Consider the following 13,298-nt stretch of genomic DNA (forward strand, 5'->3'; position numbering starts at 1 on the left):
ACAACAAATGCTGGAGAGGGTGTGGAGAAAAGGGAACCCTCTTGCACTGTTGGTGGGAATGTAAATTGATACAGCCACTATGGAGAACAGTATGGAGGTTCCTTAAAAAACTAAAAATAGAATTACCATATGACCCAGCAATCCCACTACTGGGCATATACCCAGAGAAAACCATAATTCAAAAAGACACATGCATCCCAATGTTCACTGCAGCACTATTTACAATAGCCAGGTCATGGAAGCAACCTAAATGCCCATTGACAGACGAATGGATAAAGAAGATGTGGTACATATATACAATGGAATATTACTCAGCCATAAAAAGGAACGAAATTGGGTTATTTGTAGAGACATGGATGGATCTAGAGACTGTCACAGAGAGTGAATTAAGTCAGAAAAACAAATATCGTATATTAACGCATATATGTGGAACCTAGAAAAATGGTACAGATGAACCGGTTTGCAGGGCAGAAATTGAGACACAGATGTAGAGAACAAACGTATGGACACCAAGGGGGGAAAGTGGTGGGCAGGGGGTGGTGGTGGGATGAATTGGGAGATTGGGATTGACATATACACACTAATATGTATAAAATGGATAACTAATAAGAACCTGCTGTATAAAAAAATAAATAAAATAAAATTCAAAAACTCAAAAAATATAAATAAATAAATAAATAAATAAATAAAATAATATGCTGATTTATGTAGGATAAACGGGCATAAAAAGGAGAGGAGAGAAATAAAGCAAAAGTGGGAAAATGTTAGCAACTGGGGCTGACTGAAGTTCTTTGTCGTACACTTCCATTCCTTCTGATGTTTGAAATTATTTCAAAAAATAAGTTTAAAAAAATTTTTAAGATGAATATATGATTTCTGCCATTTAGCATCTTATAAACTACTGGGAAAGATAATACATTCTAATAACTATAATTAAGAGTTCTATAGTAGAAATATGGTCAAGTTTGGAAGAAGACGACATTGTTTTCATCAGGAATTATCAGAAGTGGATTCACAGAGAAAGGTGACCTGGACCTTGAAGGATGGGTTAGAAAAGTAGTTTATATTTACATCTAAAAATGATGTATAGTGAATTCTTGATTTATCTAAGCATACATTTATCAGAATATGGTAATCTTGACAAAAAGAAAAAAAAAAAAAGAATTTGTGTAAATAAAATTACTATGACCCACCTATAATATCTACGTATTAGAAGGCAGTTGTTCTCCAGAGCTACGCAGTGCACAGCTGATGCCACAACTGTATTTACAAACCTGCCCAAATCAGAGGTTTACATGTAACTCTGTTTGTTAGTCAGCCTCAACCAAGACCAGGGCCTGATCAGCTGTACTTCCTACCCAATCACCAGGGGCTGCTGAGACAAGTACAAAATCTGTTTCTCAGAACTCAAGAGCTCTTTGTGTGTTTCTTTTAGCCAAAACTGTGAAAAGCCATGAATTCAACATGACAAATAAGGCCAGTAGTTGAAGCAATGGCCTTAAAACTAGCCATTTTCAAGTCAAGGTTAGACTAATTCAAGGACTGAGCGGTGAGAAAAGATGCAAGGATACAAACACCCAAAAGTGGAGTCACTTGGCCTCCAAATAAGGGGTGAGCCCACCCTCAGTGTGACCCAGGGATCAGGAGAGTGGCATGCTTGCTCGCCCAAAGCAGGCTGGTGAGCATGCCCATTAGCTGGAGTCTGAATCACAGAAGGTCAGCTCAGGCCCTTCCCTCGGCTCTATGCCCTGACTCTCTCTGGGGGGATACAGTGAGCATATCCTCCTCCCTGAGTCATGGAAAAGTTATGGGTCATCTCCTATGAAAGGTCATTTTCAATTTGACCTTCCCCATCAGCATGGGACTTGGCACTGTGCTAGCCAGGGCTGAGCAGAAAAGGATTTTAGGGCCCTTTTAGTTCCCTGTGGATTCTCCTTGTAATTCCAGACATGCTCTGTTTTCACTAACCTTTATCTGTCCTGTGTCCTAAAGATGAACCAGAACAGGGAGGATCAACACAGTAGGGCGCTGACAGCTGCCAAGACCCCCCCCCCCCCCCGCCCCACGACGCCCTACAGCGAACACAGAGACCAGAGGGATTCACAAACAGGTCTCATCACGGAAGTGTTCATTATAATCTTAATAGCAGGCCTATGTTTTACCCCTTTTTCCATGTACTATAGCACCTAACACATAAATACTTTGTGCTAATAAATTTATTGGTGTTGATACTGTTAATACACAATTTTAAGAAGTGAGAAGTCTTATTAAACTCCTACTAAAAAACGATTTGTTTCCTATGAGTACATATTTACCACTGAAGTACATGATTTTTGAGGTAAGAGAAATATCTTCCTCATTTCTGGACATAAAAATTCTTCTATGTTGGTAGATTTAACATTTTACTTGCCCTTAAAGTACATTTACTGGAAAGATGATGGAAAATAATAGAGCTTTGGTAAGAAAATTATACAAAATACTGACCACCAAAATAACACATTTTCTGATTATTAGGTTTTAAGTCAACCCCCTCAAAGCCTTACTTGACCTAATAATCACCAGCCAGGGCAGTAAGCAACCTGGAAGCAGGGGAAATGTAGTTGTGTCCAGCTAGAAAGGATGGGGAACACCAGCAGTGGAAAATACTCTGCACAGCTGACATGTGACAGAATGTCAGGCATGCCGTGAAACCCCCTGTATGTACAGGACTCTGAAACTGCTCTGTGGTTTGGAAGGTCAAAGCGCGATTCTTCCGTCAATGAAAGTTTGTCCCTGCTTTCAGTGTTAGTAACAACGGTTTAAAACAACAACAACAAATACCGCCCACAAAACACTCCCCTTTTTAAAAAGTTTTTATCTTTTGGCCGTGACACAAGGCATGTGGGACCTTAGTTCCCCAACCAGGGATCGAACCTGTGCCCCCTGCAATGGAAGTGCGGAGTGCTAACCACTAGACCGCCAGGGAATTCCCAAAACACTCCCTTTTACATGAAATTTGTACCCAGAAGTCACCCAGAGCTCATTCGTTCAGTGCTGTTGACTCTGCTTCCCTTTCAGCAAGCCTCACATTCCGGAGCTTCTCTTGGAGAGTGAGACTGAAGTTGAGATTTTTTTCAAGAACATAGATTTGGTTGCTTTCTTCACTTTAAGCACCTAAGTCAAGTAAAATGTATATTGGCCACTTTAAGGTTACATGCTTTACCAAAATTTTAAGTCTACTGATTCAAAACACACACTTTGATTAATAAGCAGTTTATCATCGTTCTTGGAGATAAAATGAAATATTAAACTTTGGAATGTTAAGAAGTATAACAGACCCAACGATTAAAACGTCTAATCACAATGTGTGATTTTCCTAAATAGTAGAAACCAACATTCTGGAGCAGTGCTAACTCAAAGGCAGCGGGTCATCAAACTATTACCATCTGTGACAAGATCCAGAGTCTGTGCCAGAATGCAATCAACATCAAGAAAATCTCAGAGAAAATGACTGAACCAAACAGTGTGTTTGGTAACGCGGCTCATCTATATTCACTGACAGCTTAAAAGTTTGTGGACCCCAGCTGTCTAACTTGTGCTAGAATACGGAAGTGCTCTTTGAAGGAAAATGTAGACACAATCATAAACTTTCACAAGACAATTACAACATGTAAATACCTGTTCCTGCAGGTCGTAGTCATAGCTGTCATGCAGCAGAAGACTGAGGACGTATCGAGTATAAATCATGGCATCAATGCCACATTTCTCTAGCTCTTGTCCCAGCCAGGTCTGCACTGGACCCAAAGCATGAAGCAGAGACATTTCAGAGACAGATACAGGGCCTGGATAAGAGCTTGAGGAGCTTTCAGATGGTAAACCATCCACAACAACTGTACAGATAGGGCGCATGAATTTAGGTTGCTGACATCCTTAAAATGCGGAGCATTTTCTGCAGTGATGTTCTGTTGGTATCTGGAGGGGATTTTCACTCCAGTAAAAAGGAGAGATGCTTGACATCTAGGGTAAGCATTTATTTTTGCTGGCAGTCAGCCATCTAGAACTGAATTTCCCTCTTCAGGCATGACCAATGAATCAACATCCTGATAGCAACATACATGTAGATGTGATTTTCTACTTTAATTTCACATTGAGGCCAAATGTAAGTCTCCAGCAGAACCTACAAAAATAAGAGAGAAAAAAGGTATGTGTTATGTATAGATATAAATTACATTACTGATCTTCCGAAAAAAATCCAAATGAACCATTCCTCTTTATTAAAATACCTTTGGTATCTTGGAACATTATTATTTTTTTTTACTGTAATCGTTGACATTTTAAACTAAGTGACATTTTAAACTTTTAAAAGCTTCATATCATTTAAAAGTAAGGAAAACTCAGAAATTTGTATTTTTGTACTCATGCTCAATTATACTGATGTTTATTTTGCTATGTCTCAAGAGACTGGACTTGTAAAATTTTGCTATGCTGAAAGAACTTATCTCGTAACAAATCACTAGCTCATTTTAAAGTAAAACAGAAACAAGCAGTTGAACGGTAATTTCATTGAAACGCTGGTAAAAAAAAAAATTAGTCCCATAAATTTAAGTTTTACATAGGTAATCAATTTTTGTATGGCTAAAAACTTTGGACTGCTCATCACTTATTTCATCAAAATTAAGATGAAACACACATTTGTCTTATAGCCCTGCCAGGCTATACTGTTATATCTATTTTAACTTTTCTTCTTATATACCTAGGTTGACTTTCCGATTACTTGCGATAGACGTCACTCTTTTCCACTAAATTAACATACTTTCAATACGTCATACTAATCTAACAATGGCTTTATTAAGTCATAATATTCTTTATGCTAGAGTTCTGATTAATTTATGCCACTAGAAAATGAAAACTAACATAGTGATAGGTAAATCTCATTGGATCAGCTTTTGCATGAATTTTAGCAGATAATAAGAGGGTTACAAAAATGACTTTTTAAAAAGTATTAATAATTATTTTTAGTAAGAGGATCAAGTCAGAAAGACAGACACTCTTCACCAAAGATTTAATGCTCAGTTTCTTGCACTTCATCTAGAACTACACACTAAATGTTACAAACATTAAATATAAAGAAAAGATGTTTAAATCCACCACAGGATGAAGTTACTAGATTAATGTATCACTAATATGTATTCTGCTACTTTCTAAAATCTTCTCTATAATTCTTTTCTGAATTATAAAAACTAAATAAATTAAAGCAAAGATTTTCTATAATGTTTACTTGCTGAAATTTTCCAGCTGACTCTCAAAATTAAAACATTTTCCATAAATTGTTTAATACGTGTGGATCTCAGGATGCCAGACAGATCATCAATTAAACAATACATTCACTTCTGGGGACATCACCTGAAGCAAGTGGATAGCCAGTACTCATTCAATGAAGGTTGCACCAAGACAATGAGGAGACATGAAGCGGTGGCTGAAGGAAGTAGGTCAGAGAATCTAAGGCAGCTGGAGATCACAGGAAAAGTACCGAGAGGAGAAAGCTGTCCAGAGGAAAACACCAGATATCTGCAAAAGGGTTGCTCCTAAGCCTTCAACAGAGTGTTAATCGGGGCATGCATGTGAGGACCCAGCCACGGCACAGGAAAGGGTCATCATAAAGGAAAGGAGGAAACAGGCCCTAAGGCTCAGCGTGGCTGGGGATGGTGCCTGTTTCCTACCAGCCAGACTGGAAAACCTCATAATTCAGGGCACACTAGGTAGAGTGCTCAGAAGGGTCTCGACTTAGTAATGGGGAATAATTAGCCCTACACTAAACACTGCTCTGGACCTGCCTAACAAATTTTAAAATCAAGACCCAAAGACCAAACTGTTTCCAACTATTTTCACTGTGGCCCCAGAACAAAGCTCAAGGGATACAAAATATCCACCACCCAAGAAGACAAAATTTACAATGTTTGGCATCCAATCAAAAATTAGCATGCATGTGAGAATTCCCCAGTGGTCCAATGGTTAGGACTCCAATCTCACTGTCAAGGGCCTGGGTTCAATCCCTGGTAGGGGAACTAAGATGCCACAAGACCCACGGTGCGGCCTAAATAAATAAATAAATAAACAATTAGCAGGCATGCAAAGAAATGGGACACAAAGGGAATGCAAATGAGGAGAAAAATTAACTGAAACCAATCCAGAATCAACACAAAAGTTAGAATTAGCAGAAAAAGCCTTTAAAACAGTTATTATGACTATATTCCATATGTTTGAAAAGACATAAAATTCAAATATCTAAAGATGAAAACTACAATGTCTGAGATTAAAAATATAGGACGGGACTAATGGCAGATCAGACATTTGAGAAGAAAAGATTACTGAATCTTAAACCACACACATACACAAAACTATACAAAATGAAATATGGAGAGAAAAAGAAGTTCAAAAAATTAACAGCGCTTCAGTGAGCTGGGTGATAACTTTAAGAAATCTAACATACATGTAATTGGAAGAGAGAGAGAAGGACAGAAAAAAATATTTGAATAATGGCCAAAATTTTTCCAAAACTAATGAAAACCAAAACACACATATCCAAGAAGTTCAATGAACTCTAAGCACAAGAAACATGTAGAAATCAACACATAATAAAACTATTCAAACCAGTAATAAAGTCACCAGAGAAAAAAAGAAACATTAGGTAGAACAAAGATATGGATGACATCAGATTTCTTGATGGAAACTATGCAAATGAGAAGATAATGGGGCAAAAACACTTTAAAGTATTGAAAAAAAAAAACTGTCAACTGAGAATCCTGTACTCATCAAAAGTATATTTTAAAAAAAAATAGTATATTTCAAAACAAAGGTGAAACAAACACTTTTTCAGACATGGAAAAGCTGAAAGAATTCATCACCAGCAATCCTGCCCTAAATGAAATGTCAAAGGAAGTCCTTTAGGCAGAAGGAAAATGATAGGACAAAATGTCCTACCCACACAAAGGAACAAAGAGCACCAGAAACATTAACTAAAATTTTCTTGTTATTTAAGTATCTTTAAAAGATAACTGAGGGACTTCCCTGGCAGTCCAGTGGTTAGGACTCCGCACTTCCAATGCAGGGGACGTGGGTTCTATCCCTGGTCAGGGAACTAAAATCCTACATGCCTTGCTGCATGGCTAAAGATTTAAAAAAAAAAAAAAAAAGAAAGAAAGAAAATAGATAACTGACTGTTGAAACAAAAACAACAACGTATTGTGAGGTTTATAACATATGTATAAATAAAATGTATGACAACAACAGCATAAAGACCAGGAGCGGGAAACTGGAACACTATTATAAGGTTCTTATACATCACATGAAATGGTATGATAACTCTTGAAGACTGTGATGAGATAGCTGTTAATAATCATAATAAATTTAAATGGCTTAAACAACCAATTAAAAGGCAGAGATGGGTCTTAAAACAACAAGTCCCAATTACAATATAGTAAAAATTCTACAATAAATGTAAAGTCACAAATAGGTTAAAAGTAAAAGGATGGGACTTCCCTTGTGGTCCAGCGGTTAGGAATCCGCCTGCCAGTGCACGGGACACGGGTTTGAGCCCTGGTCCGGGAAGATCCCACACGCTGCGGAGCAGCTAAGCCCGTGACCCACAACTGCTGAGCCCGCATGCCACCGCTACTGAAGCCCGAGTGCCTAGAGCCCGTGCTCTGCAACAAGAGAAGCCACCCCAATGAGAAGCCCACGCATCACAACGAAGAGTAGCCCCCGCTCTCCACAACTAGAGAAAGCCCGTACGCAGTAAGAAAGACCCAACGCAGCCAAAATTTTTTTTAAAAAGTTAAAAAGAACATATTTCTACATAACCAATAGGGCAAAGAAGAAGTCAAAGGAGAAATTAGAAAGTATTTTGAATTGAATGAAAATAAAAACACAACGTATCAATATTTTTAGGTTGCCACTAAAGCAGTATTTAGTGAAAAATTTACAGCACAAAGAGAGCCTATATTAGAAAAGGTCTCAAATCAGTGACCTCAGTTTTCATCTTAAGAAACTAGAAAAAGAAAAGCAAATGAAACCTAAGCTAAGCAGAAGAGGGAAATAAAAGATGAGAGCAGAAATCAATGAAACAGAAAATGGAAAAACAATGAAACCAAAAGCTGGTTCTTTTAGACAACAAGGTGGACCTCTAGTCAGACTGTTGAGGAAAGAGAGAAGACAAATTACCAATATCAAGAATGAAAGGGGTGAGATCACTACAGATTCTACAGATATAAAAAAGACAATAAGGGGATATTAGAAAAATTTACACCAATAAAATAAACTTAGATGAAATGGACAAATTCCTTGAAAACACAAACTACCAAAGTTCACTCAAGAATAAATAGAATTAATAGCCCTGTTCCTATCAAAGGAATTGGGTTTACAGTTTAAAACTTTCCCAGAGGGGCTTCCCTGGTGGTGCCATGGTTGGGAATCCGCCTGCCAATGCAGGGGACACGGGTTAGAGCCCTGGTCTGGGAAGATTCCACATGCCGCGGAGCGACTAGGCCCACGTGCCGCAACTACTGAGCCTGCACTCTAGAGCCCGCGAGCCACAACTATTGAAGCCTGCGTGCTGCAACTACTGAAGCCCGTGCGCCTGGAGCCTGTTCTCTGCAACAAGTGAAGCCACCGCAGTGAGAGGCCCGTGCACCGCAGCGAGGGGTGGCCCCCACTCGCCGCAGCTAGAGAAAACCCGCACGCAGCAAACGAAGACCCAACGCAGCCAAAATAAATAAATAAACAAACAAACAAACAAAAACTTTCCCACGAAGAAATTTCCAGGCCCAGTTGGCTTAAAGGTGAATTCTACCGGATATTTAAGGAAAGTATAATGCCAATTCTATACAAACTCTTCTCAAAAATTGAAGAGGAGGGAATATTTCCCAAATCATGTTAAGAGGCCAGCATTATCCTAACATAAAAACCAGACTAAGATATTATAAGAAAACTACAGACCAATATGGCTCACGAACACAGACGCAAAAAATCTAAACAAAATTTTAGGGAATTGAATCCAACAATATACATCAGATTCAGAGAGTACAGAGGTATCAGAAGAATGTCATTAATGAAATGTATATAATTGTCTTTGCCAGAGAACTTCTAAAAATTAGTTTCGCTGTGAACAACTTAGTATAAGGTTTTTTTCCATTATTTAAATGCATAAAGGCCTTAAAAATTCACATATGACAGACCTGGTTCACTGTTAAGACTGATAAAGAAAAACTGTTTTAGTTTACTATGTTTACTTTAAAACATGGTATCAACCCAACCATGGGATTCTCTCTGTTGTCATTAAGAGATTTAGACAAGTGAAAGGATTCAAGAAGTAGGTGAGATGCAAAAAAAAAAAGCAAAACACATTGAATGCCCATGATCTCATCAAAGCCAGTTAAGACCTTCCCTTGCATCATAGCCCTAACAGAACTCCTGCTGTGACTTGTTCAATAGCTGATGCCATATAATTTTTAAATTGTCCATATGCCTAGAGTCATTAGTGACTATAGTTTGTTTTTACTCTCTATATAGAACAGACTCAGAGGACTGAGGAAAAAAGAGGAAAGGCTGTTAAGTCTGGGAGCGTCAGCCTATGTAGTCACCTGGGCAGCACCTGTAAACTGGACACCAATAACAAGGGTCTGAGACAGAAGCACCCCAAGCTGGCTTCCTCCTGTACCGTGATGACAGGTCTAAATGTTCCTGGAGCTCAAGAGTGTCCATTCTCCTTACTGTGAACCTAAACTGTTAACAGATGGCCCAGGTATAAATATTGGGTCATAACAAAGCTTCCCCTCCCCTAAGCTGCAAGCCTTTGGTAGCAGAGGGAACATCTGACCAAATGAGAGACTCTTTATTTCTAGTTCTGAACTGAAAATTATCTGTTTAACTTAGTTCAGGTGTGATCCACCGCGTGGCCAAAACAATGGAGGGATCTCACAAGCACATGCAAAACCCACTTAACATCCACCTGGCAAGTTCAAGAACATGGCTGGCAAACACCCAAATGTCAAACTCTGTCTATTCACCTTCATACTCATTCCAAATGTGAAGTTTAGTCAGTATGAAGTTAAACTGCATTTTAGTTTAACTTCTCTAAAAGTTTTAAAGAAAAAGCACCACCATATACACTCAAAAGTTCTTCGTTTTGTTTCGTTTTTTCAACTTTTCCTTCTACAAAGGTTTACGCTGAGAAAAAAGGACCTTCAAATTGTCTTGAGCATCTTTCTCCCACGTAAAATTAACGCAAATCATCCTAAAGACTGGGCTGTATAAATGATAATTTTAAAGGTCCAACAATAATACACTTATTTTAGAATTTCTCTTGTCTTTTTTACTTTAAATTTTAAACGGTTTCTATTAAGGATACCAAAAAATATATATAGCTGATTAATGCCCATGGAAGCATGCGTCTTCTGTAATTCAGGAAGGCAGGACGGAAGAGTGCAAAGTGCACCAGCCCAGTGGTCCATGACATGTAGGTTTTTGTAGTCAGTATCACTTCCACTACTGAATAGCTGGGTTTTCTGCCCATAACTCATCTGTAAAGGAGAATAATAAATACTTGCTCTCCCTGCCTCTCAACTTCTCACAAGGTTGTTTCAATGAGCAAGTGAGAAATGCATCCAAGTATTGATATTTGTGGCCTTTGTATCTCACAAAATGTCACACCAATGGAAGGTGGTGTTATTACAAACTACCCCCCTCAAATTGTTTATATTTGCTTACTCTAACAGGGTTCTTCACTAATATGATTATCTGAAGAACAGTAATTATGTAAAATACATTAGGCTTCTAGTACAAAAAATAATTTCCTCGCTATCCTTAAAAAAAAAAAACTGTGAAATCACCTTCATTTACAATAAAAATCTAGTTTTAGTCATACCAAAGCCTTTCCTCTTTTTAAGTAACAGTTTGGTCTCTACTACAAATTCCAGTGCGACGCTGCTAAGAACTCAAGGTGGTGAAGTGCAGAGGATGAACACAGAAATACCATGCCTGCTGTTTCCTGTCTTTTGGAATGTGCACATCTGCAGGGCAACCTCTGCATTTAAGCCACACTATCCCCAAACAGTACAGACTCAGAAGCTTAGCCCACACCGCTTTCCTTCTGTGGCCTAGTGTGCAATTTCTAGACATTTTAAGGACTCTAGAATTAAACATAGCCCTGCTGGTGAATGAAAATCACCCCCCAGAGACTTGGGGATGGATGAAAGCCTCCAAGCCTAGTATTAATGTGAGCCTGGAAGTGAAAGTGGAGGAGTGAGGGGGGAACATCCGTCAAGCCCCGTCCACGCCCATGACACCCCACACACACACACACCCCTCCACCCCCGCAAGAAACCCCGTGTCACCCTCAGTCTCCAGGAGTGAGGGCCCTGGGGCCTGTGGTGCTTATGATCAGACCTGGAACTAGAATAACAAACTGAATTCTAAAACCGAAAGCATTTAATTCTTTATCTAGTCCACATGTTTTCAGAGTGATAATTAGTCACAAATGATTTGTCTATTAAGGAGAAAAAACAGATCTAGGCACTGAAGTTATTACGTAAGTACTTTTTCAACAATAGCCAGACAAACATAGTAATGCCACAATCTTCAAATGAGCAATTTAATAATGAAGTGGGATTTTTTTTGGGGGGAGGCGTGGGGGCAGGGTGCTGAGGGGTGGTTTTTTTTTTTTTTTAATAAATTTATTTATTTTGGCTGCATTGGGCCTTCGTTGCTGCGCATGGGCTTTCTCTAGTTGCGGAGAGCAGGGGCTACTCTTTGTTGTGGTGCGCGGGCTTCCCATCACGGTGGCTTCCCTTGTTGTGCAGGAGGGGCTCCAGGCGTGCGGGCTTCAGTAGTTGTACCACGTGGGCTCAGTAGTTGTGGCTCGCGGGCTCTAGAGCGCAGGCTCAGTAGTTGTGGCACACGGGCTTAGCTGCTCTGTGGCATGTGGGATCCTCCTGGAACAGAGCTCGAACCCATGTCCCCTGCATTGGCAGGCGGATTCTTAACCACTGCGCCACCAGGGAAGCCCCTGAGGGGTGGTTTTGAAGCAGCTCATTGATCTTCCAAAATCTCATCCCCTATGTAACAATGTGCTAAGAAATGTAGTGCCATCTTTTTATACTCTTTGTAACACCACATACATTACTGAAAATAATTCAAGTTACAGCTCCCATGAGTGCCCTTAAACAGCTGTAAGAGACATACACTCAATCTATAGCTCAGTTTCCTTAGTGCTCAAGTAGAGCAGACATGTGGTAGACATATTAAGGTACTTCCCTTCATTTTTGGTAATATATTGTACATAATTTTAGGTTTGCTCAAAGCTCATAAAAATTATTTCAAAAAGCATAATGTCTTTCTGACACGGTACATACAATATTATTTGTGGATTGCTTTCTCAATTTACTTGTGTTACAGCACAACTGATCATAAAGAGCACCAGACAGTAAACAGTTGTAAATCTGGCTTCTTCAGGCAAAATGTACTGAATAAAATGTAGATCTTGTGAAGAAATACCTGTGCAGCTCTGTTCAAGCAATATATTCACTTGCTGAAGCATCCTTTTAGTCTCAGAGCACTTTTTCTTTCTGCTCATATATAATTTTATTATAAAAAAGTTGTTTTTTTTTTTTTAAATATTTTTAAACTATGAAAACAGAAGGGCACCCATACACATTTCTCTACCCTAATACAATTCACTGTTAGTATTCTGGTGTGATTATCAGTGTTTTTTCCTTTGCAAAGAACTTAAAATTTTTCATTATTTCAACATGTTAAAAACGAATATATACTTTTGTATCCTGCATTTTTCACCTAGCATTATGTCATCCCAGTGATGTTCTAGGGTCTTACTACATTGTGAGACACAGTAGTCACTAGTCACATGTGGCTACTTAAATTTAAATTAAAAATCAGTTCCTCAGCCACACCAGCCACATTTCAAGTGCTCAATAGCCACACATGGCTAGCGGCTTCTGTGCAAATATAAAGTACAGGACATTTCCATCATCACAGTTCTACTGGACAATGCTGGCAATGATTATGTTGGGCTAAACCAAGAACCGTTAGCTCTTTTCAAGAGTTCACATGTCCCTCCTCATGTGCCTGTAGACTGTACGAGACACTCTTCCTTATACCCGGAAGGTAGGGTACCAACCCCAGCTATTTTGAGATAACACCGTGCCCAAGAGGAATCGCGTGAGGGAACTGGAAAAGATTTACCTTTATGTTTGAGAGGCCTCAAATGTCAACAAGTCAAATTTCGTTATGGTAGAACGCAATCATGG

The 13,298-nt window shown here is 39.0% G+C and overlaps 1 protein-coding gene across 8 annotated transcripts in view; it reads right to left on the reverse strand.

The window, feature by feature from the left end:
- KIAA0232 (KIAA0232 ortholog) overlaps positions 1–13,298 on the reverse strand; it is an 88,933-nt gene that overhangs the window by 51,562 nt on the left and 24,073 nt on the right. For 7 of the 8 annotated variants that reach the window (XR_009701076.1, XM_061191957.1, XM_061191955.1 and 4 more), the window contains exon 2: positions 3,658–4,156. The exons of the other annotated variant lie outside the window; for it this stretch is intronic. Coding sequence is in view for 6 of the 7 variants with exons in the window: in XM_061191957.1 (XP_061047940.1) it covers positions 3,658–3,888 (231 nt within the window). In the remaining variant the exon portion in view is untranslated. The remainder of the gene's footprint in view (positions 1–3,657; positions 4,157–13,298) is intronic. 8 annotated transcript variants of the gene reach the window in all.

Source organism: Eubalaena glacialis, chromosome 5 (assembly GCF_028564815.1).
Source record: "Eubalaena glacialis isolate mEubGla1 chromosome 5, mEubGla1.1.hap2.+ XY, whole genome shotgun sequence".
Taxonomy (NCBI): domain Eukaryota; kingdom Metazoa; phylum Chordata; class Mammalia; order Artiodactyla; family Balaenidae; genus Eubalaena; species Eubalaena glacialis.